The following is a 27,286-nucleotide window of genomic DNA, read 5'->3' as shown; positions in this document are numbered from 1 at the left end:
CAGTTGGTCACAAATCGGAAACCTTACATCAAATTGAGCCAAAACTATGATTGTACAGACAGGGTAAGACTTCATGTTGCTAAGTAAAAAAACATTTTTATGTTCTGTATCTGAACTGAGCTCAATTAACTGACTTATGGTCTGCCGTCACACAGCACCAGGTTATAGTTCAATAGGTTTATTTGAAATGCAAGCTTTCAGAGCGCTGCTCCTTCATCAGTCGGACTCCACCTGACTAAGGAGCAACGCTTTGAAAGCTTGCAATTTCAAATAAACATGTTGAACTATAACCTGGTGTCATGTGACTTCTGACCTTGTCTACCCCAGTCCAACACCAGCACTTCCACAGCTTAGCTGATTTATATTTGACCTCAGTCCTTTTGGGCTGAGAACCATATTCTGTGGTCTGTTTATATGTTGAATAACTGAGAGGTAATTGTTGAGAATTTCACTGGCAGCACATAGGTATCATATTGAACCTGATTCTGTCTTATCCTGAGGTGCACCCACATTGAAAATGAGCTAGTAAGCAGTCCTCGATGTCATCACAATATTGACTCTCATGGTACATCGGCTGAAATAGACTTGCTCCAAAATGGGAGATGTTTGAGGGTACCAGGCAGTTATAAGAGTCCTGTTACACCGATAGACTTGACAAAGAATAAAATATTACCACATCACAGGATTTTTGAAACAAAAAACTGTATTTGGGAAAACTGGGATAACACCAACAACACATATAATCAATGCTGTTTCAGGTTCCTGCAGGCATGTGAAATATGCCAAAATTCTGCATCGTGTCTGAGGTTCAAATACAGTATGATCATGTCTTCTGAATGAGCAAGTGCCTCTCTAAGATTTGAGGTGTTCTCAGCTATACTCTTCAGAAGAGAGCTTTTTCAGCAGGATGCCACTGCTGAAATTAAATGTGAAACAACAGGCTCTCTGACGATATGACCTTGTCCTCCAAAACCCAGTCTGTAGAAAGACAAAGCAGTACTGTCTCTTTAGTAAACTGGCATAAGCCTAGCTGGGCGCATGAATAACTTGGAAATTGCCTGGAACAGGTTGACGAAAAAGATTTCATATTTTTGAGCAAGTAATGGGTAAGACAAAAGTTTCATTCATATCAGCAAGAATCTGCTCAATGAACCGAAACTAGAGCAGGTTTAATTTCAAACATACCAAAGAGTGTAATTATGCCACACAGGCTCTCTGTCCTTCCTTGCTGACAACACACGTCTGTAAAGTAATCTTGTGACCACTCAGTGCCCTCACTGGTACGAAGCTTGATGCATATGTTCTCAAAATGTCTCTCAAGTTGTTGGAATCATGAACTTAAACATATCCCAAAAGTACAGCACAGATGTAATTCAGTTTAATGGCATTGATCAGAACTGAATTTGATCTCAATCTATTAAAGTCAAATATGCTCCACTGTAAGTAGATTATCCAAAAAGCCAGCAACTCAAGCAACTAACATAAAGACAGTTTATGAAATCACTTTGGAAAATTAGTTGAGAGAAATGCTTGGAGCAAGTCAGATAGAATTGTACAGTATGGAAAAAGAGACCCTTTGGTCTAACTTGTACATGCCAACCGGGTATTCTACATTAATCTAGTCCCGTTTGCCAGCATTAGGCACATTATTCCTCCAAAACTTTCCTATTCATATACCCATTCTTATGCCTTTTAAATGCTGTAATTGTACCAGCCTCCACCACTTCCTCTGGCAGCTCACTCCATACATGCACCACCTTCTGTGTGAAAAGGTTGCCCCTTAGTACTTTATTAAAATCGCTCACCTTAAACCTATGGCCTCTAGTTTTGCACTCCCCTAACCTGGGGAAAAAATTTTGACTATTCACCCTATTGGTGCTTTTACTGATAGACTGGGCCTTTCAGAGGCTCTTGTAGGAAGTGTACATAGGACTTCAAGAATTTTACCTGAACTTGTGCAAAGCTACCCTCATCTTCAGATCCTGGTATGTCGCTCTCTAGCCTGACACAAATAAAAGAAACCTACACATGACAAGTCCATAAACAACCCAGAACTGGCAATAAGTGCAAGGTATCACTCCCTTTGTTTCACACACTTAAACTTTCCTTCACAACATCCCAACATGGATGACAATCTTCTGACATTTCAACAGAGGTATCTGTACAAAGCAAGGACTAACTCACCATCATTGCAATTCTTAGAGGAAGGACGGTATCAGACACAGTATATTTACAACACTGTCGAACTATCGAGAAAATTGTTAGGACCAGTCACCAAGGTGAGGGTCCCCAATTCATTACAATTTGTTCAGACAAGATACTGCAAATCGCCAAGCATCTGGGTGAGGACAGATGGACTGAATCCCTTTCTTTAGGTACCTGCCCCCTCAGTTGGTTATAATAAAAGGTTAATTAAAGAGGATCCCCCCTTTGTAGATACCTTTCACAAAAACCAAAAATTAATTTTTATTTTGAAAGGAGTTGGTTTGACCAGGCATTCTTAAAGTTAATTAAACAATGAGTTTATTAATTGCTACTCATTAGTCACTAACGTACATACACACAGACTAGAAATGAGAAGGGAGTCCAATATAGGTTAGAAGTTAAAAGATATACAGATCAGTCTCTAGGTCATTCATAAATAGTAGATATTACAACATTGATAGTTATGTGGTTGATTGAGAATCTCGATTTTGCAGGTTAACTGAAAATTCTTTCATCCCCCTTTCTCTTTCGAGCTTGGCAAATACTTGGCAAGCTCCAATGCTCATATGGTATATCAAAGAATTACTTACAGGTCCTTTAAAATGCTTGGCATAAGATATTCATTTTTGCATTAAAATCAGGGCAAGGAAGGAACCTTCCTATGCTTTGACAGATCCGATGCGTTAACTTCAAATTTTTCTCATGTTTTCACCTCCAACCCTGCCTCATTGGAGAGTGTCCTAGTCTGTTGGATCACGACCACACACATGCATATCTGAAGTGCAACATAGGCTGTGCACAGCCTGTCTGTTGTGTGGTACATTCCACGTTACTGTGCAGCTGTACAATTTAAAAGGAACTTTAGTTTTTGACTCTTAATGTCCTTAGGATGTACAATAAATAATGCCTTATCGACACCCCAAGGACAAGTTTAAAACACTTCCAATTTCGGACCATAATAGTGATGATTGCATTGTAAAAAAGAGAATAATTAATGTAACCATACCCCATTATGAGTTACTACATTAGTATGAAACTAACCAGCTAGCCACTGTTTCAGAACAAGAAGCTTTATTCATTATCAACTTTCGGTAACATTACCTTACAGTGTACAATTACAGAACAAAGAATTCCACACCCATTTCCCGTTCTTGTCCTGTTTGTGTCATATCCTATCCTTGTGGTGCCAGAGGAGGATAATCCTAGCATATGTTAGGAAATAAATTAACGTGTGGACTGACCAGAGTTCTGACCTTGTTGCCACTGAGTACCTTTCCTACTGAAATGTGGATGAAAGAGATTCCAGAAGCAACTTTAAAAGACAGAGTTAAATAGAAAGAACAGTGAAATGGAATGAAGAGGCTACTTTTCTCAGGGAGCTAAGACAGATGTTACAGGCACAATGGCTTCTGGATGTGCTGCAAAGTCTGACAGATCCCCTTCCAAAACTTGGTCAACTGGTCAATTCACTAGAAGTCCTTCGCTTCTCAATGTGGTGAAACACTGACATCCCTTTAATCATTAAACCAAAGATTTACAAGATACCTACAATAGTAATCAACTTCACTGTTTTACTGCTTCTGCAGAAAATGGGGTTAATCACAAACGTTTCTGCTAATGAGTCATTGCAAGTGGACAGGAATCACGATTTTAAGAGAATCTTAAAAACATGGTCCCAATATGCTACTTGGACACAAACTTCCCTTTCCTTATTACAAAGTACTCAGTTTAAGGAAGATGTGTTCAAAAATAAATAAGGAGAAACTGTTTCCAGTGGCAGATGGATGCAAATTTAAAAGGTAATTGCTAAACAAAGAGGAAATAAAGAAAATTCTTTCCATGTTGCAACTTGCAGTTATCTGGAGGAAACTAAAAGACAGTGGTAGAATATTCTTTTAATAGTTATTAGGAAAAAATACACTTGAAAAGAACAGATGAATCAGACATGTTGGAGCTATCAAACGGGTGGACTCTGTTGATTCTATATTTTATATTGATAAAATTCTGAGTGAATTAATACATAATTATTATACTGAAAGGAATATATCAAAATGAATTCACCTAAAGTCTTCAAAACTTTTGTACATTTTTTAACCTTGTGGATTCTGCCTACAGCTCTTTGCCGAGTTATTGTGGCTAGACAGGGAGACATATTCATTCTCTAATATTTCTTCTGGGATTCCAAAATCTCATTTATGGAAATGAATCTGGATTCTGAGAAAATTTAAGTTTATAGTATTACTATTTGTAGATAGTCAGAAAGAGCATTTACTGATTGATGCCCCAGTGTATTCTATTGGAACCTTGTAGATGAAAGATTATAAAGCAAACCATTTCAAGTACAGTGACTAGGATCAATTTTTTTTAAATGCACTTGAGGTAGCATTATTCATGTCTTCAGGTTGTTCCAAACAGCTTTATAACCAGTGAACTATTTTTTGAGGTTTAGTCACTAATAATATCAAGATTCCAGTATTCACACTGGAAAAAGACAACATGGTCGAGAAGAATACAGAGATACAGGCTAAAAAATGTGTTGCTGGAAAAGCGCAGGTCAGGCAACATCCAAGGAGCAGGAAAAATCGACATTTCGGGCATAAGCCCTTCTTCAGATACAGGCTACTAGACTAGATGGGATTGTGGTTCACAAAGAGGAGGTGTTAGCAATTCTGGAAAGTGTGAAAATAGATAAATCCCCTGGGCCGGATGGGATTTATCCCAGGATTCTCTGGGAAGCCAGGGAGTAGATTTCAGAGCCTTTGGGTTTGATCTTTATGTTGTCATTGCCTACAGGCATAGTGCCGGAAGACTGGAGGATATGGCAAATGTTGTCAGATGTCAGAGGTAGTTTCTTTACTCAGAGTAGTAGGGGCGTGGAACGCACTGCCCGCAACAGTAGCAAACATGCCAACTTTAAGGGCACTTAAATGGTCATTGGGTAAACATATGGATGAAAATGGAATAGTGTAGGATAGATAAGCTTCAAATTGGTTCCACAGGTCAGCACAACATCGAAGGCCAAAGGCCCTGTATTGCGCTGTAATGTTCTCTGTTCTAAGATGATGATGGACTCACACCACCCCCAGTGCGTTTGCACTTTATTATATCAATCCCCACCCCCAGATAATTTCTGAAGGGCAGAGGAGAATGTTTTTAATTTATTTTTTTAAAAAGGTGTTTATGGGATGTGGGAATTGTATTATTTTATTGCCCATATTTAGTTGCCCTGGTGGTGGTGGTATTGGTGAGCTGCCTTCTTGAACCACTTCACTTCTTGGGTATAGACACATCCACAGTGCTATTAAGAAGGGGGTTTGTGACACTAAAAGGAGTAGTGGCATATTTCCAAGTCAGGATGGTGAGTGACTCACACGCGAAGTTGCAGGTGGTGTTCCTGTGCATCTGCTGCCTTTGTTCTTCTAGGTGGTAGAGTTCGTGGATTTGCAAGGTGCCGTCAGAGTAGCCTTGGTGTGCTACTGCATTGCATCTTGTAGATGGTACACACTTTGCCATTGTGCATGGGTAGTGAGGGAATGAATATTGAAGGTGATTGACAGGGTGCCAATCACCCAATGGTGGAAATTCCTGCTCATATAATATAGGATGTCAGAGAAGCAAACATGAAAATTCACCTTAGGTAATTGCTTGATATTATTTTCAGACTAGTGCTAGAATGAAGGACTCTGAATAATTGGCAAAATTCTGTACTGCTCTACCCTGAAACTAGATTCTGACACATCAGAAGTAATATTCCAGTCTCACACTCCCAACACGAATTTGTACCGTGTACAGTAGTAGTTAGATCATAAGTTGAGGAACAGGCTTGAGAGTTTCAGTCCACCATTTTTTGACCAGCAATTCAGCTAATAAATCAAATCAAATTAAGTAGGTGCTCATATATCCACATATGCCTGCACACCTTTTTCATTTCTGCCAGTCATATGTCAGAAGTTTTTGGATGTAAAATCTTCTCGCATTTGCTTTTTACAAAGAAGCAATCATGTTCCTAGACATCTGAGAGTCCATGAGTTTTTTGTGCTTCTGCCCTCTGCCAATTAATTTTGAGAGTTTTGTTTTTTTTAAATGTATTGAAGCTGTTTGGATAGTGAACAGGTGATAAATGATGATAAACTTGATAGTGATCTCTTGGAGAAAGGTCTGCTGTCATGTTCATTTTATCACGCATCACTCACGACTTTACGCAATAAACCTTCCATGGTAACGATACAAGAGAGAATCATTGCATCTGTATGCATCCAGAGAGATTTTGGATTGTGGCATCAACTAAACCTTAAACTAAGGTTAGTGGATTTTGTGGTTCTGTTGCAATATTTTATCAGGTCATTCACAAAATCAATTGGATAGATAGTCATAAAACAAAAAAGGGAACTGTTGTATGTTTAAAGTAATAATATCTGCAACAACACTCAGCAAAACTATTGCAAATTATCTATCACTGACATGAACACGCCTTGTGGTTGGTGACTACAACAGATCTTCTATTTAATTACACTAATGATTTATCAGTGCATAGCATTGTGACTATTACACAGCATGTCATTTAGCATATGCTAACTATATATATGAGCGTGTGTGTGTGTGTGTGTGTTGAGGATGTAACTAGGAAGATGGACAAGAGAGAGCCAGTAGATGTAGTGTACCTGGAATTTCAAAGCCTTTGATAATCTCCACATAGGAGATTAGTGAGCAAAATTAGGGAACATGATATTTGGGGCAAAATACTCACTTGGATTGAAAATTGGCTGGCTGACAGGAAGCAAAGGGTAGTGATAAATGGGTTCCTTTCGGAATGGCAGGCGGTGACCAGTGGGGTACCATAAGGTTCGGTGCTGGGACCGCAGCTGTTTACAATATACATCAATGATACAGATGAAGGTATTAAAAGTAATATTAGCAAATTTGCTGATGACACAAAGCTGGGTGTCAGGGTAAAATGTGAGGAGGATGTTATGAGAATATCAGGTGACATGGACAGGCTAGGTGAGTGGACGGATGCATGGTAGATGCAGTTTAATGTGGATAAATATCTGGTTATCCACTCTGGTGGCAAGAACAGGAAGGCGGATTACTATCTAAATGGAATCAAGTTAGGTAAAGGGGATCTAGGTGTTCTTGTACATCAGTCAATGAAAGCAAACATGCAGGTACAGCAGGCATTGAAGAAAGCTACTGGCATGCTGGCCTTCATAAAAAGAGGAATTGAGTATAGGAGCAAAGAGGTCCTCCTGCAGCTGTACAGGGCCCTGGTCGAGACCACACCTGGAGCATTGTGTGCAATTTTGGTCTCCAAATTTGAGAAAGAACATTCTGGCTATTGAGGGAGTTGAAAATGTGTTGCTGGTTAAAGCGCAGCAGGTCAGGCAGCATCCAAGGAACAGGAAATTCGACGTTTCGGTAGGTTCACGAGGTCAAATCCCGGAGTGATGGGACTATCATATGTTGAAAGATTGGAGCGACTGGGCTTGTATACACCTGCATTTATAAGGATGAGAGGGGATCAGATTGAGACATATAAAGATTATTAAAGGATTGGACACCCTGTAGGCAGGAAGCATGTTTCCGCTGATGGGTGAATCCAGAACCAGAGAACACAGTTTAAAAATAAGGGGTAAGCCATTTAGAACAGAGTTAAGGAGAAACTTCTTCACCCAGAGAGTGGTGGATATATGGAATGCTCTGCCCCAGAAGGCAGTGGAGGCCATGTCTCTGGATACTTTCAAGAAAGAGATGGATAGACCTCTTAAAGATAGTGGAATCAAGGTTATGGGGATATGGCAGGAACAGAATACTGATTATGGATGATGAGTCATAATCATAATGAATGGTGATGCTGGCTCGAATGGCCGAATGGCCTACTCCTGCACCTATTATCTGTATATTATATAGGATAATATCCCATGTGTGTCATTGTGAAGAGGCAATATTGTTGCACTGCACCAAAACAATGGACTTTTATGGGAATTTAACTAGTTTCACCTATTCTCATAATCTTTGTAATCCAATCTTTTGGAATAATTCTTATTTTATATAATGGAACTATTGCACAAAACTCATTGTGGGGAGCCAGCAAAAGATGAGACTGTTCTAATAGCCTACTTTAGAGGCTGATACCTGCATGATGATCAATTGATGTTTCTTAAATGTTCTTCTCTCAATTTCATGTTTTGCAACGAAACACTGGGAACCATAATTTCGTTTGTAACATCTATATTGACAGCATGATATATATACGCTACAAAGTATTATACATTGGAAAATCGTCTACAGACATAGTTGTCAGATCACTCTTTAGCGGAAATGGATAATTCAGATGAATATGGCTCCTTTGAGCTGGGCAGACATCAAATCCACATAGCTAAAATATGAACAGAAACTGCTAGAAGGTCTGGCAGCATCTGTGAAGACAGAAACAGAGTTGACGTTTCAGGTTCATGACCTTTGCTTTGAACTCGTGCCACAATGTCAGACATTACTTCTTCTGAAGTTTGAGCCATGTTACATTGGGGCAAACAGTATCACTGTGCAAGTTCTGTCGGTGTAATTTTCTACACGGCTGACAGCCCAAGTCCATAGACTCTTGGCTATCAATTATGAAGTCAGCAAAACTAATCTTAAAAGAACGTACTTCTCATGATAAAAAAAAATGAGTACAATAGAACATTGATGGGTTTGGCTCAATATGTCACATTCTCAGAGTCAAAAAGTTATGACCTGAAGCTCCACTCTAGAGATTGCACACAGATCATGGTATCAGCAAGGAAGTTCTTTCCGGAGTCTTGGTCAACATTTATCCCTTAACCAGCATCATTAAATACAAATTACAGGTCGTTCTGCTATTGTGTGTGCTTTGTTAGCATGAATTTGCTGTAATGCGATTGACAAATTCGGGACATTGTTTCTAAAGCGCAAGCTTTTAAAATGTGTGTTGGCTGTAATGCAACTACACCACCAACACTTTAAGCTGTTTCTAAAGCACAATTTTTCTCTCATGCGAGGTTGCACAAGAATGCAACCAATGAGTTAAAGAAGGACTACCTGTATATTGGCATTACTTCAATTAAGTGTCATCGCTTGGTCTTACATTCCATTCTTGGCTCCAGCATGGCAAGAGATTAAATGAATTGCCACAAAAGTCACCTGTTTGAAACTTAAGTTGCACAACTCTCCAACAAAATAAAGACACAATTTAATATAAGCTGTACTATTCACCAACTGTATGTAAATAGTTCAGCTGTTTTGTAAACCATAATGGGAGGATGACCTGACTCAATCTGAGGCTTTGAATCTTTACCACTTGACTTGAAATGGCCCAATTAGGATTCTGAATGGAGTTTGGTTCTCAGTTTCTTCCCCTGTGGCCAGTTCACCCATGTGCACTCTAAAAACAGTTCCAACTGATAATCAGAGAACACACAACTGGAGGCTTACATGAACTCAAAATACCTCTGAAGACCATCTGACCCATCGCCAGCTTTCGACAATAGCTTTCCATACTCATTCCCCTTAGCCCTGCAAGTATTTTTTGTTCAAGTCTATATCCAGTTTCAACTTACAAGTTACTGTTGGTTTGGATGTCACCAATCTTCCAATGTGCATTCCTGATCAGAACAACACATTGTACAAAAACATTTCTCCTTATCGCCTCTCAGGTTCTTTCAATGATCTGACTCCCTTTGCTGATTTAAATTGAAACATATACTGTTGTAAACCATTTTTCACATTCCCCTCACTGAGAAAGATTAGAAGAGACTGAGATACACCAACTGCACAAACATTTCCAGCTGGCGAAGCATGTGTTAAGACTGCCCTATCTCAGCCCCAATCTCTCACATTTTCCAATGTAGTGCCACTGACTTACAAGTTGAAATAATACAGCATAAATAGAAGGTAGCACATCTGTGAAATCAAATGGCTTTCAGAACAACATGTGCCAGCCTGAGTTCTGGGATTTTTTTAGTGAATGTGCACCATTGTTTCGTCCTCTGATTAATGGACTTTGGCACACTGTAAAATGTTTGATTATTAACAAGAATAAAGTTGATCTCAACTTACTAAGTGATTAAAGCCATTGACTTTATTTGATCTGTTAAAATTATGGGAAGCACAATTTACCATAGCAACAATTGAGGATGCGATGTCAGAATCCCTGTACATTTAGTTCTTGCTCTTTGAAAGGAGATAGCTTATACCTTTACTTCATATCTCGTCATTCCATCCAGCAGGGAGATAATAGCCACAAATGAATGGTCTTTGTCAAGGAAACAACGCTGTTGTCTGCCAAGATAGTGAAAGTGGTGCAGATATTAGGCGTTGAACTGCAGATGCTGGAAATCAGAGTCAAAAAGTGTGGCGCTGAAAAAGCACAGCAGGTCAGGCAGTAGGAGAGTCAACGTTTCAGGCGCGACCTGACTCCAGACTACATTTAGACTATCACAAGTTGGACCTGAGCAGGTCAACTACCACCAACAGCAACATTCCTGATGAAGAGCTCATGCTTGAAGCATCAACTCTCCTGCTCCTTGGATGCTGCCTGATCGGCTGTACTTTTCCAGCGCCGCACTTTTCGAAATTGAATTGAAGGAGGTCAGTATGCAACCTGTGCACAAAATGCCGCTCTTAATGCCAAATTAGTATGTTTTGCTAGCTGAGCATTTTAAACGCTTGTGACTCCAGTACAAGATTTGGGTGCCCAGTGTATACAGCACACACAAATTATTTCCTGTTACCTGCACTGCATAAAGAGTGCAGTTTCTCAAAAGAACTGTTATCAGCTTGAGCAAATGGTGCCAGACACCATAAAACAACAGCAGCTATCATATACCTGACCCTGCAGCTCTCCAACATCCCTATCAGCACTAGGAGAATGCTCGCTGAGTGAACCGTGTAATGTTGAAGGCATTTAAGCAAAGTGCAAGCAGAGCGGAAAAGCACATGCTGAGGCAAGCAATCCTTCAATTTACCTCAAAGTACCACAACTACTAAGGAGGTAGCAGTCACCCTCAGCATGTGTGCACATTGAGCTACATCATCTTCAGTCATGAACAGCAAAGATTCAAGAATTTAACTTCATTCAACGTGAAGAGGAACTCCAAAAAGCAGGGCCTCATGTGCTGAAGTTCTAACTGCCAGTCATGGGTTAATTACATTGTTGCTATGAATAGCTATAGAGCATTTGCAAAGGAGTTATGTTGATGTGATGTCAACTCATATAGATTTGGATCCCAAGCCTAGAGGGTTCCAGAAAGATGTGCATTCCTTGCAAATAATTCTGCTCAATAAAGCCTGTACTATTCACTCATAAGCATGTGAAGCCCATCTTATTACAAATACTAAAATGAGACGCACTATGGACTATCAGCCAAATCACAAAGAGTTTGGTCAAGGAAGCAGGTTTTAAGGGGTGCCTGAAAAGGAGGAAATAAGGAAGATTGTTCATAACGACTCTGTGATAGAGCCAAAGCTTAAGGCCGAGAAGGAGCCCATCCACCCCATCATACCTGAAACACTTTTATTCCCTACTGCCAATCTCCTGTCTTTTCCCTGTAACCCTGCACATCATTTCTATCCAAATCACTATCCAATGACCACTTGAATGTGTGATGATACTATGGCTTTAAGAGATGTATTTTGTCCTGGCTTTTCTTTTTGCCAAGAGAGGCTGAGGCAGAGGTATCGAATGGTCTGTTCCAAGCCAATAAAGTAAACAGCCTGTGAGTCCTTGCTTTTTTAAAAAAAAACTTGAAACAATAGAAGTAGCCTGAATGGGTGGGTCAAGCTCCTACAGAACCAGGATTTTAGTTTAGCTTTCAGTAGTTGCTGGGGACTGTAGCTGGATGTGGAAGCTGTTATTCCTCGGTTATAGCTCAAACCTTGGGTTCATTTCCTGCTGCTAGAATCACGTGGGACAATCAATTTTACTGAAGTTGGTTTTGCCAAGTGTATTTTCAAGGGACGTTACTATGCAGGAATAGTTGCTATTTAGTAGCTAAATAATCTATTAGTCTGTTAAGTTTTCCAATAGACTTGTTATTCCAATTCTTCTTTCTTTTGTTTGTATTTTAATGACAGGGTAAGAATAAAGTGTGTTTTGCTTCAGGCCTGGTAATCTGACCAATCAAATTGCATCTGGAATTCAATGCCTTACATTTGCCTTTTAAAAAAAGAATAAGTTAGGGTCTAGGTTATCTTCTTAAAATATTTCAAGGGTGTTTGGTCTGTCAATAACAAATGTCCCAATTGAACCAGCATTCAGCATATTTCCAGCAATGCATCCCAAACTCAGACTACTCACTGTATGAAAGTGTTATTTCATCCTTGCTTTACTCGCATATCAATTTACCTCTATGCCTTGTCTACAGGCAATTGTGGAGTGATTAGAATTAATGATCTGCTTACATTTCATCCTTGGAGTTCACCTGACATGGATGCAGCACTGTCTTTTCTTACAGTCACAAGTTTCAACACCTGGCAGAATTTGACACTTTTCATTTCCAGCCAACTACTCAGGAAAGATGACAGTAGGTGCCAACCGCATTAAACTGGGCACAATTTTCACCTCAAGGCCTCACTTGCAGAGAGAGGACAACTACTCTGGTGGACTTTGAACAATAATGAAAGACCCAAATCAAAAGTTAAATATTGCTGATGTTGGAAATAAAAGCAGAAAATGCTACAGAAACTTAGCAGGTCTGGCAACATGAAGGAGAAAGAGTTAATGTTTCAAGTTCAACAGAATTTCCTTTCAGAACTGTAAGAGTCATATTTAAAATCCAAATGTTAAGTCTGTTTCTCTCTCCATAGAGGCTGTTAGATCTACTGAGTTTCTCCACTTTTTTTTTGTTTTCCTACTAATAATGAAAAAAGGAAGCTTGTGAGATTCACAAACCACTTCTAGTTTAATCAACCAGTTCTGTCATGTTATCACACATCTCCAGTGTAGGTGGGACTTGAACCCAGATTGAGCAGCTCTTACCACTGCAGGTATTTCCCAAACAACCTGTTCAAAGATGTTGTTACACTCCTCTGTCTTGAACCAAGGCCTTCTGACTCAGAGATAGGAACACTACAACTGCACCTCAAAACCTCAATGTTTGGCTTTAATTTGAGTGGCTAGTGTATCACCAAAAAGTTTAAAATAGCACAGTCTTATTCTTCAAAGTTCTCGAGCTGCTAACTTATGAAGGCATTTTAAACCTTTTTTTTCAGTTTTAAATGTTTTGTACAGTGATTTATATAGTGTGGAATTTTCTCTTCGTTCAGACATAAACAGGATAGCAATCCCCCGAGTGTGTGGTTTCAAGATTACAGGTAAACTGACAGATTTCTCAGGTGAAGAGACTGCATGAAGACAGTCACATTTCAACACACAGTTGCTGCTAAGCTTCATGAAGGGCTTACAATCATTCTAGCTTCACTGAACCTAAATGCTGCTCTCTACCTGCTGACTTTTCTGGTTTTTTAACCTGTCCATTCGATTTACAGAATGCCTGGTTTCTTGGGCAATGAGACTCCTCCAGGTCGGATTTTCCCAATGCCAAGATGACAGATGGGAAGAAAGGAAGAGGAAGGCAATGGGAAAATGGCAGAGAGTAACAGTGGGATGGTTCCCATTGCTATTGTGCTGCTGGGTACAACTGTATAGGGAGCAGCTGTTAGTTGAACAGAGTTGAGCAGCCAATGTCACTGTTTCAGGATGGTCTATCTGGGGAGCCAATGGAACCACAGGCTCATCACTCAAAGAGTGGGCCCTAGGTAATGGAGGCCAGCCCTCTGGTCCAAGGGGCAAGTCAGAGGGATCTGCCTAATTATCCCCTGAATAGCTTTATTTTATTTTTTTTCTTTGCACCCTCTTGTCATTTATGGGTCTGAAAGGATATTAAAGGACTAATATTGAGGAATGCTACACACTATGTCACACGAGCTGGTGAGCAGGATAGCTTAGCATCACAAAGGAGTGAGACCTAACATCTGATGCTCCTCAGAACTTCTGTAAAAAAAATCTATCTTATTAATGTAAATGGTTGCTAATATGCAACAACCTATACCTTGTTAATGACGAGCGACTCTTCTAGTTAGACCAGGAAGTGTTCCACTGGCACACTGAACAGAGCAGGCTCTGCAAGGTTCCTGCATGTGAAGAGTTTGGTGGTAGCAAATGTCTTCATGAGCAGGAGCACCTACTGTGTAATGAGCTGGCGTGGCCAAGGACCATCTCTCAATCCCTCAGCTGGTTGAGCAGTGCCCACCACTCTTGGTAGGACTAGCAATGGCCTCTGGTTTTTAGCGTTCAGAATGGGCAAGGAGTTTCAGAAGCCTGCCCACTGTCCTTAATAGGTTGGGTGACCCCAGAGGTCAGTGCCAGTTAAATTGCTGAGCCAACTGCACAGCTGACAAGTACAAATGTTGTCAGAGTTCCAATGCCCACTGTCAAATCCTAACTCCAATTCACCAATACAATGGAAACAAAAGTTTAACTATTAGCGAGTAAATGAAGCATTTTTCTACAGGCTCAGATTTTGAAGGGATTCTCACTGCAGGTTCTGTTTGAACACAATGCAAAGCTAGAAATCTGAAACAGAAACAGCAACACGCTGGAAACAACAGCAGGTCAGGTTGCATTTGCAATGAGAGGAAAATAGGGTCAAGGTTTTAAGTTGATGGCCTCCCACTTCTGAACCAGGTCTGCAAATGTCATTGAACACAACTACATTTGCTTAAGGGTAGTTGAGCCTGTTTTTGATTAGCCATGGCTGAATTGTAGCACTCTCTCCTCAGAGTCAGAGGTCACAGGGGTCGAGATTTGCTCCATACATTTGTGTGCAAAATCTAGGCTGATACTCCAGTGCAATACTGAACAAATGTTGCACTGTCAAAGAAGCTGTCTTTCAAATGAGATGTTAACGTCATGAGATGACTACCTCTCAGCTGAATGTAAAACATCCCACTATTCAAGGAGCAGAGAAGCTTTCTCTGGTGTTCTGGCCAATATTTATCCTTCAAAAACATTATTAAAACAGCTTATCTGGTCATTTTTTTGTTGCTATTTGTGGAAATTTGCTGCCAGTTTTCCAACGTTAGACTAGGCCTTTCAACATTACTCCATTTGTTGTATTTGTGGCTATGTGAGTCCCTACAAGAGGCTATTCCGTCTTTCCTCATTGATAATATGCGTCTGGACAAGTTCTATTAATAACAGATTAGGTAAGTTCAGGTAAGTATATCTGATACTCTGCCCTTTTATTAGTGCAGTTCAACTACTATTAACTGTTACAATATAGAACACATGATAGAGTTACAAAATAATGGCTTTTAATAAATTTACAAGTGTGCAAAGTCATCAATGTTTGAAAACATTTACTGCCCATCTTCCCTACCTTGGCAGAGACGCACTGCAGCAAATCATTTGAAATTGCTATCTCCGGAGGTGAATACGGAGGGCACTTGACTATTTCTTAGCCAGAGGTGATTTGGGCCCTTCGGTGTTCCCGTGCCGACTGCTGAAGCCTGGTCTTTCATCGGTCACCGGACAAATGAATAACAGCTGAAAGAGTGACTCGCACCAACTGCACTGAGCAGGGCTGCTCTCTCTGAAATATGTACAGGGAGCAGGTTCCACAGAGCTGGGAATGTGAGGCAAACAATATTGCACCAATAGACTCTCGAGAAAGTAGTGTCTCTGTCAGGGAGAAGTTTGAAAGCTGCGTGTCGACAGACCAAAAACTACAAGCTTTCCAGACTTCTGCACTCCTCCAAGTCTGACCCCTTGCACATACCTGATTTCTACTGTTCTGTTAACACACTTGTTAGAACCTCAAGATTTTAATCATCTCTCCTAATATCTCCTTACGTGGCTCAATAACAAATGCTGTCTTCTAACACCCATTGAAAGCACCTTAGGATGTTGAATGACATTAAAAAGGTAAATGCAAATAGTTGTTATACACAGGAAAGTGAACTAGCTAGCCTTAGAACACACTCGTGGCTCACATCACATCTTTAGAGTTATTAAGGTGCTGTACAGCTTCAACAGTAAACAAGCAACCTATCAAAATGCTTAAGTAATTCAAAACCCATTGAAAAACTTCACTGGGTGAGGCTTTGTTCTTATCACTGGCTGAGAGACCCTAATATCCTACAGACAAAGCTGAAATGGCTTGTTTCCAGATTAAATTATGACAGTTAATAACAGTCTTCTTTCAGAACACAGTCTGGTATTAATAGCTGAATGTACAGGATCCTCCTTAAAAGACAAAATAAAATAACATCTGACTGTGAGAGGTCATATTCCACTAACTATGTTCAACCGAAACTCTGCAAAATTAAAACTTGCTGGGACTTGATGACAGGTTCATTGCAAGCATTTGTATTAAGCTGATCTCCTGGCCAGCAAAAACGTACAGAGCCTGGGATTATACGAACTCTTGCAAGAGACTTTGTGCCTTGGCTGTGTCATTACCTTTGGAACAGAAGATCTGTGCTTAGATCCCAATTGCTCTGGAGATGGATCACTTATTTTCATTCATTCATGGGATATGGGCATCACAGACAAAGCCAACTTTTACTGCCCATTCCTAATTGCTCAAATGGTAGCTATGAGTCAACCATATTGCTGAGGATTTGGAGTCCCATGTCAGCCAGACCTGGTAAGGATGATAGATTCCCTTCTCTAAATGAACCAGATGTGTCTTTCCTGGCAATAGACAATGATTTCATGATCATTAGACTCTTAATTCCAATTTTTTTTGACATTGAAAGCAAATAATACCATATACCAAAACAAGGATACAAACACTTGTCCCCAGAATATTAAATGGGTCTCAAGTGATAGTCCAGAGATATGCCTGAACAAAGTGATTTTAAAAAATAAATTGACACCATGTGATGCAGAAAGAGAAGCTTCACTGACAGCCACAATTGGATAAAGAAAATGACTCATGGCTATATTTTATATCTATCCCACCAGCCAGTTGAGTGAGTACATATAAAAAATATTGGAAGGTCAGCCCACCAGCTACCTATTCCCTATACTATGGGCAGTGGGTGAGGTACCAGCAAACCCATCTGCCCTTAAAAATGGGCAATCATTGTCCTCTAACGGCCCCCATTCCACCTCCGCTATTACAAAAATAGTAGGCAGTGACAGAGAGTGAAAACGTCGTTTGTATTATAACTTTGTTGAAGAGGTAGGAAGGGTACCCTGTTTGTGTGGGGAGGACCTCCAAGAAACTGGATCTTGTGGGAGAAGCAAGTGGTGTGGATGACAGTAGGTGGGGTGGGGGAGGGTGGAGATACTGTTTACCCCCTGCTCCCTCTGGAAATAAAGTCTGTCCCAGATTTGTGTCATTTTCCCAGAGAACCACTCCTGACATCTAGTGGTATTTGCCACATAAGACCGTAAGACCATAAGACACAGGAGTGGAAGAAAGGCCATATGGCCCATCGAGTCTACTGCACTGTTCAATCATGGCTGATGGGCATTTCAACTGCACTTACCTGCATTCTCCCCGTAGCCCTTGATTCCTTGCGAGATCAAGAATTTATCAATCTCTGCCTTGAAGACATTTAATGTCACGGCCTCAACTGCACTCCACGGCAATGAATTCCACAGGCCCACCACTCTCTGGCTGAAGAAATATCTCATTTCTGTTCTAAATTGAGCCCCTCTAATTCTAAGGCTGTGTCTACGGGACCTAGTCTCCCCGCCTAACGGAAACAATTTCCCAGTGTCTATCCTTTCTAAGCCATGCATTATCTTGTAAGTTTCTATTAAATCTCCCTACAACCTTCGAAACATCTATCAATTTGTGGTACTGGGCAAGAATTGTTCAAAGAAGTTCTCTGCACTAGTGACTGTTTTGTCTTTTTGCTATGTTTCAAGGCTTTCTAGTGATGAACAGTGGAGGACACGTCAGCTGGAATATCAATGGAGGCACTCTAATTAAATAACAAAGTCATTTAGAGTGGCTCAGTTAGCAATGCTGCCTCACAGCACCAGGGACCTGGGTTCGATTCCAGCCTCGAGCAACTGTCTCTGTGGAGTTTTCACATTCTCCCTGTATCTGCGTGAGTTTCCTCCAGGTGCTCCAGTTTCCTCCCACAATCCAAAGATATGCAGATTAGGTAAATTGGCCATGCTAAATTTATCCATAGTGATCAGGGAGGCGTAGGCTAAATGCATTAGTAAGGAGTAAATGTAGAGTAATTGGATAGGAGAATAGATCTGGGTGCGATACCATATGAAGGGCTGGTGTGGACTTGTTGGGCTGAAGTGCCTATTTTAAGACCATAAGACCATAAGACATAGGAGTGGAAGTAAGGCCATTCGGCCCATCGAGTCCACTCCACCATTCATTCATGGCTGATGGGCATTTCAACTCCACTTACCCACATTCTCCCCGTAGCCCTTAATTCCTCGAGACATCAAGACATTTAGCGTCCCGACCTCCACTGCACTCTGCGGCAATGAATTCCACATACTATAGGGATTCATACTGTAGGGATTCTATTCCATTCTATGATAGCATTCTGTGAGTCCCAAATGCTGTTGGCACTCAAAGCAATTCAAGGCAACTCGTTGGACACCTGATCTGGTTTCCTTTCAAAACAATCTTGTGAACAACAGCACAATATTGATAACCCTGAGCTCTTGTCATTTGGTTGGGTCACTTTTGGCTGGCAGATCAAGATATCTTCCCAATCTTTTGAAATATTTCATTTGTACCATCATATGCAAACTCAGTAGATTCTTTTTCAGTTCTACCAGGGGTCTAAGGGGCTCAATTAAGTCTTCTATTGATTTCTGCTCATCTGGTTGGTCAACCACATTTTGTTACTGGAGCTGAGTTTTCAGCAAATGCTCATTTCTGGATAAGTTGTCCTCTTGGAACTAGTGGGACTTCTTAAGGAAATGGAGGTCCAAAGATGTATACTGGCTCAAATGTGAGCAGTGCTGATTACAAAAAGCGTCAACTCCTGACATACACAAGATTCTTCACCACCAATGAAGTGGAAAATTCTTCATTTAACTGGATGAAGACAGCTCTAAATACACTCAAGATGCTTCTTATCACCCAGTCAACTAGATTAGCAGCCGACCCACCTCCTCTTGACATCCAGTTCCCCTCTCACCAGCTCAATGTGGATGTACTGTCAGCTTTCCACTGGGTGAGCTACAACTTGACTAGGCTGCATTTACAGTTTGTCAATTTAGCATCTGTGATCCACTGGTAAATGGCAACAATTTTACCTCCAAGTCACGCATCATCCTGACTTTAAATAAACCACTGATCCTTCTTTATCACTAACTCCTGGATTGACCTTTATAACAGCATTGTGGGAGAATGTTCACCACACCATCTGTAGTAGTTCAAAAACAGACTTCCAATCAACCGGGATATACTTGAGGATTGGCAAAAACAAAATGTCAGCCTTTCCAGAAACAGACATCCCAAGAATTAAGGGATTTTTTTTTCTCACCTCACATTTGCTTTGTTTGCAAGATACCAAATTTCTGTGCCACTTGCTCTTCATCCTTTTTACAAAATGGGAATGTTGACTTGTGTCTGCTCTATCCAGCACCCTCATGATTTTGAAAACATCTACCAAATCTCTTCTTACTTTTTTCCTCTCCAAGAAAGATAGTCCCAATTTCTCTAAGCTCTCTTCTTAACTGAAGTTTATCATCCCTGGAGCCACTCCTACAAACCTCTTTTGCATCGTCTCCAAAGCGTTCACTGAAATGTGGTGCCCAGAACTGTGTCTAACACAAAACCAGCACAAGCTCCTTTCTCCTCTGCTCTAATACAATATTAATAAAGCCTAGGATGTTGGATGCTTTATTAATTACTTCTTTCACCCTTTCTGCCACCTTTTATGAATTATACACATTTATATGCAGTTATGAAATATGAAAAAGTCAGCCACATGACAGAACCAAAAGTTAATATTGTTTAAATGTAATATTGCTCATCCCTGTTTTATTTAGAGACCATCTGATCCTGTAGGGCTGCCTTATACATGAGCGCATATGGAGTGTGAAGAAGGAAATATCATGGATGGCAAATCCAACCAGTGTATTTTGCACCAAGCTGCAACTCATTCTCATGCTTAAATATCTCCAGTGCCTGGCAAGAACACAACAATTAGGAGCAGAGGAGGCTATTTGGCACTAATACCATGATAGCATCATGACTTAAACTCTGGCCTCAACCATCCCTATCTCTAAACTCCTTTCCAACCTTCTGAGAACTCTGCATTCCACCAACATTTTTTTTTAAATTTCACAAATATACCTTATTCATATTAAACATCTTTGTATACATACATTGTCACAAATGCAGTTTGATTCTGCACAGTGGCTAATCAAGTAAACAAAAATATTTGAGTTCGATCTATTCCAACAAACCAAAGGCATCTCTTAAACAAACAATACTATATTTACCTGCATAGAGGCCCAAACATTGGTGGCTGGCTATGCTGTCTAAGACATAAGAATGCTGGAGTTCCCTCCCTAAAACTCTTTGCCTCCTTTCTCTCTGGCTTAGTTGCTCTTTAAAAGACTTCTAAATCTGGCTACCCATACTAACGTCTTCTTAAACGGGTTGGTGTCAAATTGTCTTGATTGCACCTGTTCAGTACTTTTATTACATTAGAAGTCGCTGAATAATACATGCAAATGAAGGTCCAGGCCTCATTTGAAATAGTTTGAGCAAAGGATTTTCTGATGTCATTTACTCTTTATTGGAAGAGATGTTTCCAGGACATCAGTCCCCCCACCCACTCCCACTTCTTAAGAGTGCAACTCTAATGGTAAGATTACATTGCCTTGTTCTGAAACCCCCATCATCAGACAAAATAGTTAGCCTCTATCTGTCTGATCAAATAACATGGAAAGGATTACAAGTATAATTAATTACCCAATTTATATTATGGCCAAAGCTGGTCTACATTAAATTCAATGGATATCAAATTAAAGTCAGTAAAACATTTTTGAAGACCATTTTTAAAATTATAAATCCACTTCAATATAACCTAAGTGACTATATTTTTGTGATCATGATATTGATCAAGGTGCCATTAGCTTTCTTCCACTATGTTTGACATTACACATTTGTATTTCTATAAGGACCTCAGGACATTCCAAATTATATCCTTTTGAAGTGTATTCACTGAAATCATGTAAGAAATTGAAAAGCAGTTGTTCAGGCAACAGTCTGCTAGTTTGGACACTAAACATTTCAGTCATTAACTGATTCATATTGTCTTTGTACAAGGTTGGAGGAGTTGCTTTTGAGGTACTTCAGTGTTCTCAGAATTGCAATTGGTTCATGCTGTGCCTAACTCACCTGTTCTTCTTTGAAAGATTCAACTGGGATTTTACAATGGAACAACACCCCCTACTTCCATATTTGAAATACCTCCTGTCTGTCTTGAGGTAGGAACTTTGTTTCCCCCTATTTAAAGGCCTACCATTAAACTAATTCAGACAAGTAGATGTCCACTCAAAGTTCCTGAAAGAATTTCCTCTGACAGTCAGTTGCCTGTTGTCTCAAGCAAGAGCAAGCACCCTAAAGTTGAGTGAGCATTATTATTACAGTAAGTGACAAGCTTGTAACTCAATGGACTGAGGAGGAAAAAGCTCCAGTAAATGATAATTCAAGGCTTCAGGATGTGAGAAAGCATATGTATTCACACAATCAAACAGGTACTGTCTTTTGTCGTGTGTGTAGTCCATTGCAAAACTGACGGAAACCGTAATTACTTTGTCATAGTCCTTCTGAAGCCAATTCAGCCTCTCTCTCTAACTTTGACAATGTTGGGTATTTTATAAATTCTATAGTTGCTAGAAGTCTTCTTATCCTGATTTACCATTCGGTTAGGCTGTATGTTATTTCTATTTATCATAAAATCTTCGCAGATAGGTAAATCAAACTTAGCCACATAGCAGTTTTACACATAAGTTTGTGTAATTGGAACCTTTGCCTGAAACATCTAGAATCTGGGCTCCATATTAAAATCATCTCTCAATCTCTCTTTTCAATGGTACCCCGGTTACTATCAGTAATTTCTAAAAATACTTTTACATTGCTGTTTGTTTAGTTCAGTCACCAAGAGATTGCTTTCCACATTTCCATTGTTTAGTATAGCTCTCTGATCCCAACAACAGAATTATATAACAATGTGTAGACAGAAACCTCTTTTGTTGGATGTAATTTTCTTCAATGCAAACTAAGCAAGTGTCAGTGTAAACGCATTCTTTATTGAATCATAACCAGAGAGTAACTCAACCCATGGATCTGCAGAAAGCAGAACACCAAAGCAGCATTCCTATGTTGATGAATCCGAACAGGAGGAAAGAAGGGCTTCAAAGCAATCATTTAAATCAAACCAAGTGTGCTATTGCTTTTCAGATGAATTGGAGCTTGTCAGAATACATTGGATTCTACACAGTAAACACTGTACGAAGAGCAATTCTGAGAAATGTGTATGCGAATTGAAGTCTGAGCATGTAAATGTTGAAGAATTTGCCGTATCTGAACTTCCACACAAGATTTCAGGATTTATTGGAGTCCATGGTTTTGGTAAAAAGAGCTTGTTTCACCAAGGAACAGTTAATGTTTCAACCTGAATTCACCATTGCTTCATGGCTAACATCAATAAAGAAATGAGTCAACAGATTCTATACCTTGTGCCCAGCATTAACAAATAAATATGAAGGGCATTTTGCAGCCCAGTGGATGATGCATTGCTCTCCTCTACAGATCTTATCGTGCAGGTCATCACAGATTCCTTACAGTTTGGAAACAGGCCATTCAGCCCACTGAATGCACATCAACCGTCCGAAGAGCATTCCACCCAGACCTACCTGCTGTTCTATCCCTGTAACCCTGCATTTTCTATGTCTACTCCACTAACCTGCACATCCCTGGACACAATTTAGCATGGCCAACCCACCTAACCTGTACATCTTTAACCTGTGGGAGGAAACCAGAGCACCTGGAGGAAACGCACACAGACACAGGGAGAATATGCAAACTGCATGCAGACAGTTGCCAGAGGCTGGAATCAAACCCAGGTCCCTGGTGTCATGAGGCAGCAGTGCTGGCCAATGAGCCACCATGTTCTTGTGGCATAGTTGGCGGTGTCCCTGACACTAGATTTGAAACCCACACCAGGATTGGACAGTCAGGCAAGGTGCCAGCCAAACAGGTAAGTCCTTCCAACAGATAGAATTGGCAGGGGGAGATTCCAGTCATGTGATGGGACATCAGAGCATCCATCACCATCCATAGGTGCACGCTGTGACACGCAGACAATGAGTGCATGTTGGAATAGCAACCCAGACTCCCTGAAGGAATAGCAACACACACTGCCACAAATATTGTCCAATTAACTCCCAGTGACCAGAAAAATAAAAAGATTTACCACAACAATGTTTATGCATGTATAGGTCAAATTTCATTTGTAATAGGTAAAACAAATGAGTTGGCGAGCACGGCCAGTCAACATATGGGCATATTGGGTGGGTTGCAAGATGACTCATCAATTTGATGCTAGGACAATCCCCTAAGAGGCAGCAAAATTATAATATCTTGTGTGAAAAGAAATCATATGGAAAGGACAAGAAACATGCTCCAGCACTGACAATGCTAGCAAATAGTGTCTATTTCTAGTAGGCATTAAGAATGTGGTGAAACATTATTAATGCTCAGCGTTGATAGCGTGGCACTGGAAAAGCACAACAGGTCAGGCAGCATCCGAGGAGCAGGAGAATCGACATTTCAGACAAGTGCCCTTCATCAGGCATCCTCGACTCTGATCTCCAACATCTGCAGTCCTCACTTTCTCCATTATTAATGCTCAGACCAGCCAGGATCTAAATAAAATGGTACAGCAAGCTTGAGTAGTTGGGTGACCTTAGCTCAGTTGGCAGGACAGCTGGCTTGTGATATACAGTAACACCAACAGTGTTAACCTCTCCTTCCCAACCGCTCCCCTTATCTGAGGTGTGGTTCAACCACCACCAGCTGTCTCTCTCTATTGAGAGAACAGGACTATAGTGACTTTATTGGTCCTAATTAATTGATTCAAAGAGCTGAATAGCATCATTTTGAACCTTTGGTAGAGGCAAAAGGGAATGAACATTCTCCTCCTATACCCATACAGGCTTGAGTGGTCACGTTATCTCATCCTTTATCTACATAATAATCTCTAGGGACCAAATGGTCTTCACTAGCATTGATGTGAACAAGCATAAGAAATGTTGATGGTCTTGAGGCATTATTACCAAATTGTTAATCTAGAGACCCAGGTATGGTTCTGGGGACTGAAATTCACATTCATGGCACATGGTAGAATTTGCATTCAATAAACATTGTGAATTAAGAGTCTAACGATGACAATGAATCCATTGTTGACTGTCAGAAAAGCCCATCTGGTTCACTAATGTCCTTTAGGAAAGGAAGCGGACATCCTTACCTGGTCTGGCCGACACGTGACAACTATGTGGTTGACTGGACTGCCCTCTGGGCAATTCTAAATGCTCGCTCAGCTAATGTAACATCGTCATCCTGTGAACTAATTTTTTAAAAAATCCCTATGCCCACTTCAGCTCTTTGTATGTCAATATCTGGTTCCTTTATCACAAAGACAAACTTCACACACCCATGAAAATCCACCTCTATGATGGAGGATGCATTGTGCTGTACAGTTGCCGATTTCCAAAGGTCTTTTGGTCAAGAAACAAGCCTGAACTTAAGTAATTTCCTGTTACTCATCTACTAACTTGTGCCACCTCTATTCACTCATCACCCAATTCTTGCTGATGTACACTGGCTCCCAGTCCTGCAATGTCTCCATGTTAAATTTCTCACCCCTTTGTAAAAGTTCCTTCAGAGCCTCGCATTTTGCGATCTCTGCAACCTAAGAATCTCTAAACTTACGATGCCAGTGGCTTTTGTACATCACTTCTTCTTTGTCCCACCATACTCCATTAAGACTTTCATTAAACCCTAACTGGACGTATCAAAATATCCCTTTAACATAAGTTCAGTGTCGACTATTAACTGATAATACTTCTGTGGGATGTTCTGCGGCTTTGAAGGCGCTAAGTAATTGTAAGTTGTTGTAGGTTTAGAAAAAGAGGAGTGAGCGGTCTCTCAGAGACATATGTGAAACGTAGTTTCAATGACTGCCAACATCACATTCTGCAGTGACAGCATTAAATATGTAATATCAATAAGACAAGTCAATAACTTGCCTTATTAAGTCAATAGCCCATTAAGAACCGGTCCTTCCATCAACTCCCGCTTTACAGCAAATGCGACTAAACATAGTTTTGTTGCTGCATGGTTCTCTTCCGGATGGCTGAACTTTCGCTTGGCTTACTTTAAGTTACCTCGAGTGAATGACCCTGGGGAGGAGTTACTGGCACTCCGGGAATTGTCAGTTCAGTTCCGCGATCAGAAATCCACTGTGGATCAATATCTCGCCGTTCAACAAGCACAATCCTCTCTCCTAAACTGTCTGAATGCAAGCAACCTCACAGCTCACTTTAACCCTTGTCTCATTGCATGTCTCGATTGTACAACCAGGAAATTAGCAATAAGAACAATCAATCAAAGTCATTGAAAGGTATTCCATTTCAAAACAAAGTTCAAGCAGTGAATAAAATGTGACATTATTCTCAAACAACTTCACCAACTCAACAAGTTTACACTTCTCATTAGCCATTCTACTCACGAGGGCTGTACTGGAGGTTTCATTTATACAGTGAACCAGGAGGTACAATTGGGAGTCCAGCCACACTTAAATAAGCAAGGAGGAGATGTGGCTAACAACATTATCTCAAATAGTCATTGTTCCTTTTGATAAAGGCTGACCCAACATTACATAGCAGCTCTGTGTTCATTTTCCCCACAAAGGAAAGACCACATGAAAGAAAATTAACAATTTAACCTATTTATCTTCTATTGTTCAGAACACTGGAGACTTGCAGTTTTACTTTCGAGTTTACTTTTACACCCTTTATCGTATTATTATTCCACATACCTTTATGCTCAAATGGTGATCAGTTCTGCTCTTTGACGCTTGTGATCTGTGAGTCATGTTAAACTGGTTCAGCACCTACTACCACAAAACAGCATAAAATCCAATGCATTGTTCTCTTCCAGTATCCTTCCAGTGGTGTACATCCCCTGTCATTTTTCTAGTTGTTCCCTTTTCTGTAAAGCTTTCCATCTCTAAGAACATGAACACCCCCTCAGGAAAGAGAACAGCAAATAATTCTCATGGTCTGGAGTTGAACTGTTTTGGGAGGAAACTGCAAGGCAGGGAGTTGGATGAACCAGCCCCGGCACTCCTGACTTCTCTCATTATGTATACTGATGCAACTTCCTCTCCTTATTCTCCAACTTTTCAAACTTTCAATGCAACCTTGCACAGCAGGAAGCCAAAGCTCATCCCTGCCATACAAAAGGGAATGCAGCTTCTTTCATCCATGCTTGCAGAGTAATTTGGATTCTGTTACGTTTTAAAAAGATGACTAACAGCTATTTACATTTGTAATGCATCCTTCCTGCAATACATGACTGGAAGACAAGTTCTCTGCAGAGAAAGATTTGCATAAGGTGTTCTAAAGCAGTCCACAGGAGCATAATTTTACGAATGAAAGCTGATCTTATAAGACAGGTGGCCAAATCAAAACAGAACATGTGGGTTAAGAAACTATGTTAAAGTAGGGCAAGAGATAGAGATCATAGAATCCTTATAGTGTGGAAGTGGACTATTCAGCCCATTGAGTCCCCACTGCCCCTCCAAAGAGCATCCCACCCAGACACCATCCCTGTGATCCTGCATTGCCTATGACTAATCCACTATGGGATACTTAGGCGAGATGGGTCAGCCATGGGAAATGTAGAATAATAGGAATAGGGTTGTGGGGTGAGTCTGGGTGGGATGCTGTTCAGACAGTCAGTGTAAACTTGATGGGCCAAATGGCCTGATTCTATGATTCTAATGCCAAAGTGGTAGATTCTATTTCTTAATGTCTGTCGGTCAATAG

The 27,286-nt window shown here is 40.4% G+C and overlaps 1 protein-coding gene across 5 annotated transcripts in view; it reads right to left on the bottom strand.

Moving 5' to 3' along the window:
• Positions 1-26,588, bottom strand: part of zgc:158766 (uncharacterized protein LOC100009641 homolog) — a 172,565-nt gene extending 145,977 nt beyond the window's left edge. For all 5 annotated transcript variants that reach the window (XM_060849950.1, XM_060849949.1, XM_060849946.1 and 2 more), the window contains exon 1: positions 26,275-26,588. In XM_060849950.1, the coding sequence (XP_060705933.1) occupies positions 26,275-26,331 (57 nt within the window). In that variant the 5' untranslated portion in view covers positions 26,332-26,588. The remainder of the gene's footprint in view (positions 1-26,274) is intronic.
• Positions 26,589-27,286: the final 698 nt, after the last annotated feature.

Source organism: Hemiscyllium ocellatum, chromosome 34, assembly GCF_020745735.1.
Source record: "Hemiscyllium ocellatum isolate sHemOce1 chromosome 34, sHemOce1.pat.X.cur, whole genome shotgun sequence".
Taxonomy (NCBI): Eukaryota; Metazoa; Chordata; class Chondrichthyes; order Orectolobiformes; family Hemiscylliidae; genus Hemiscyllium; species Hemiscyllium ocellatum.
This window is presented reverse-complemented; position numbering and strand designations above follow the sequence as displayed.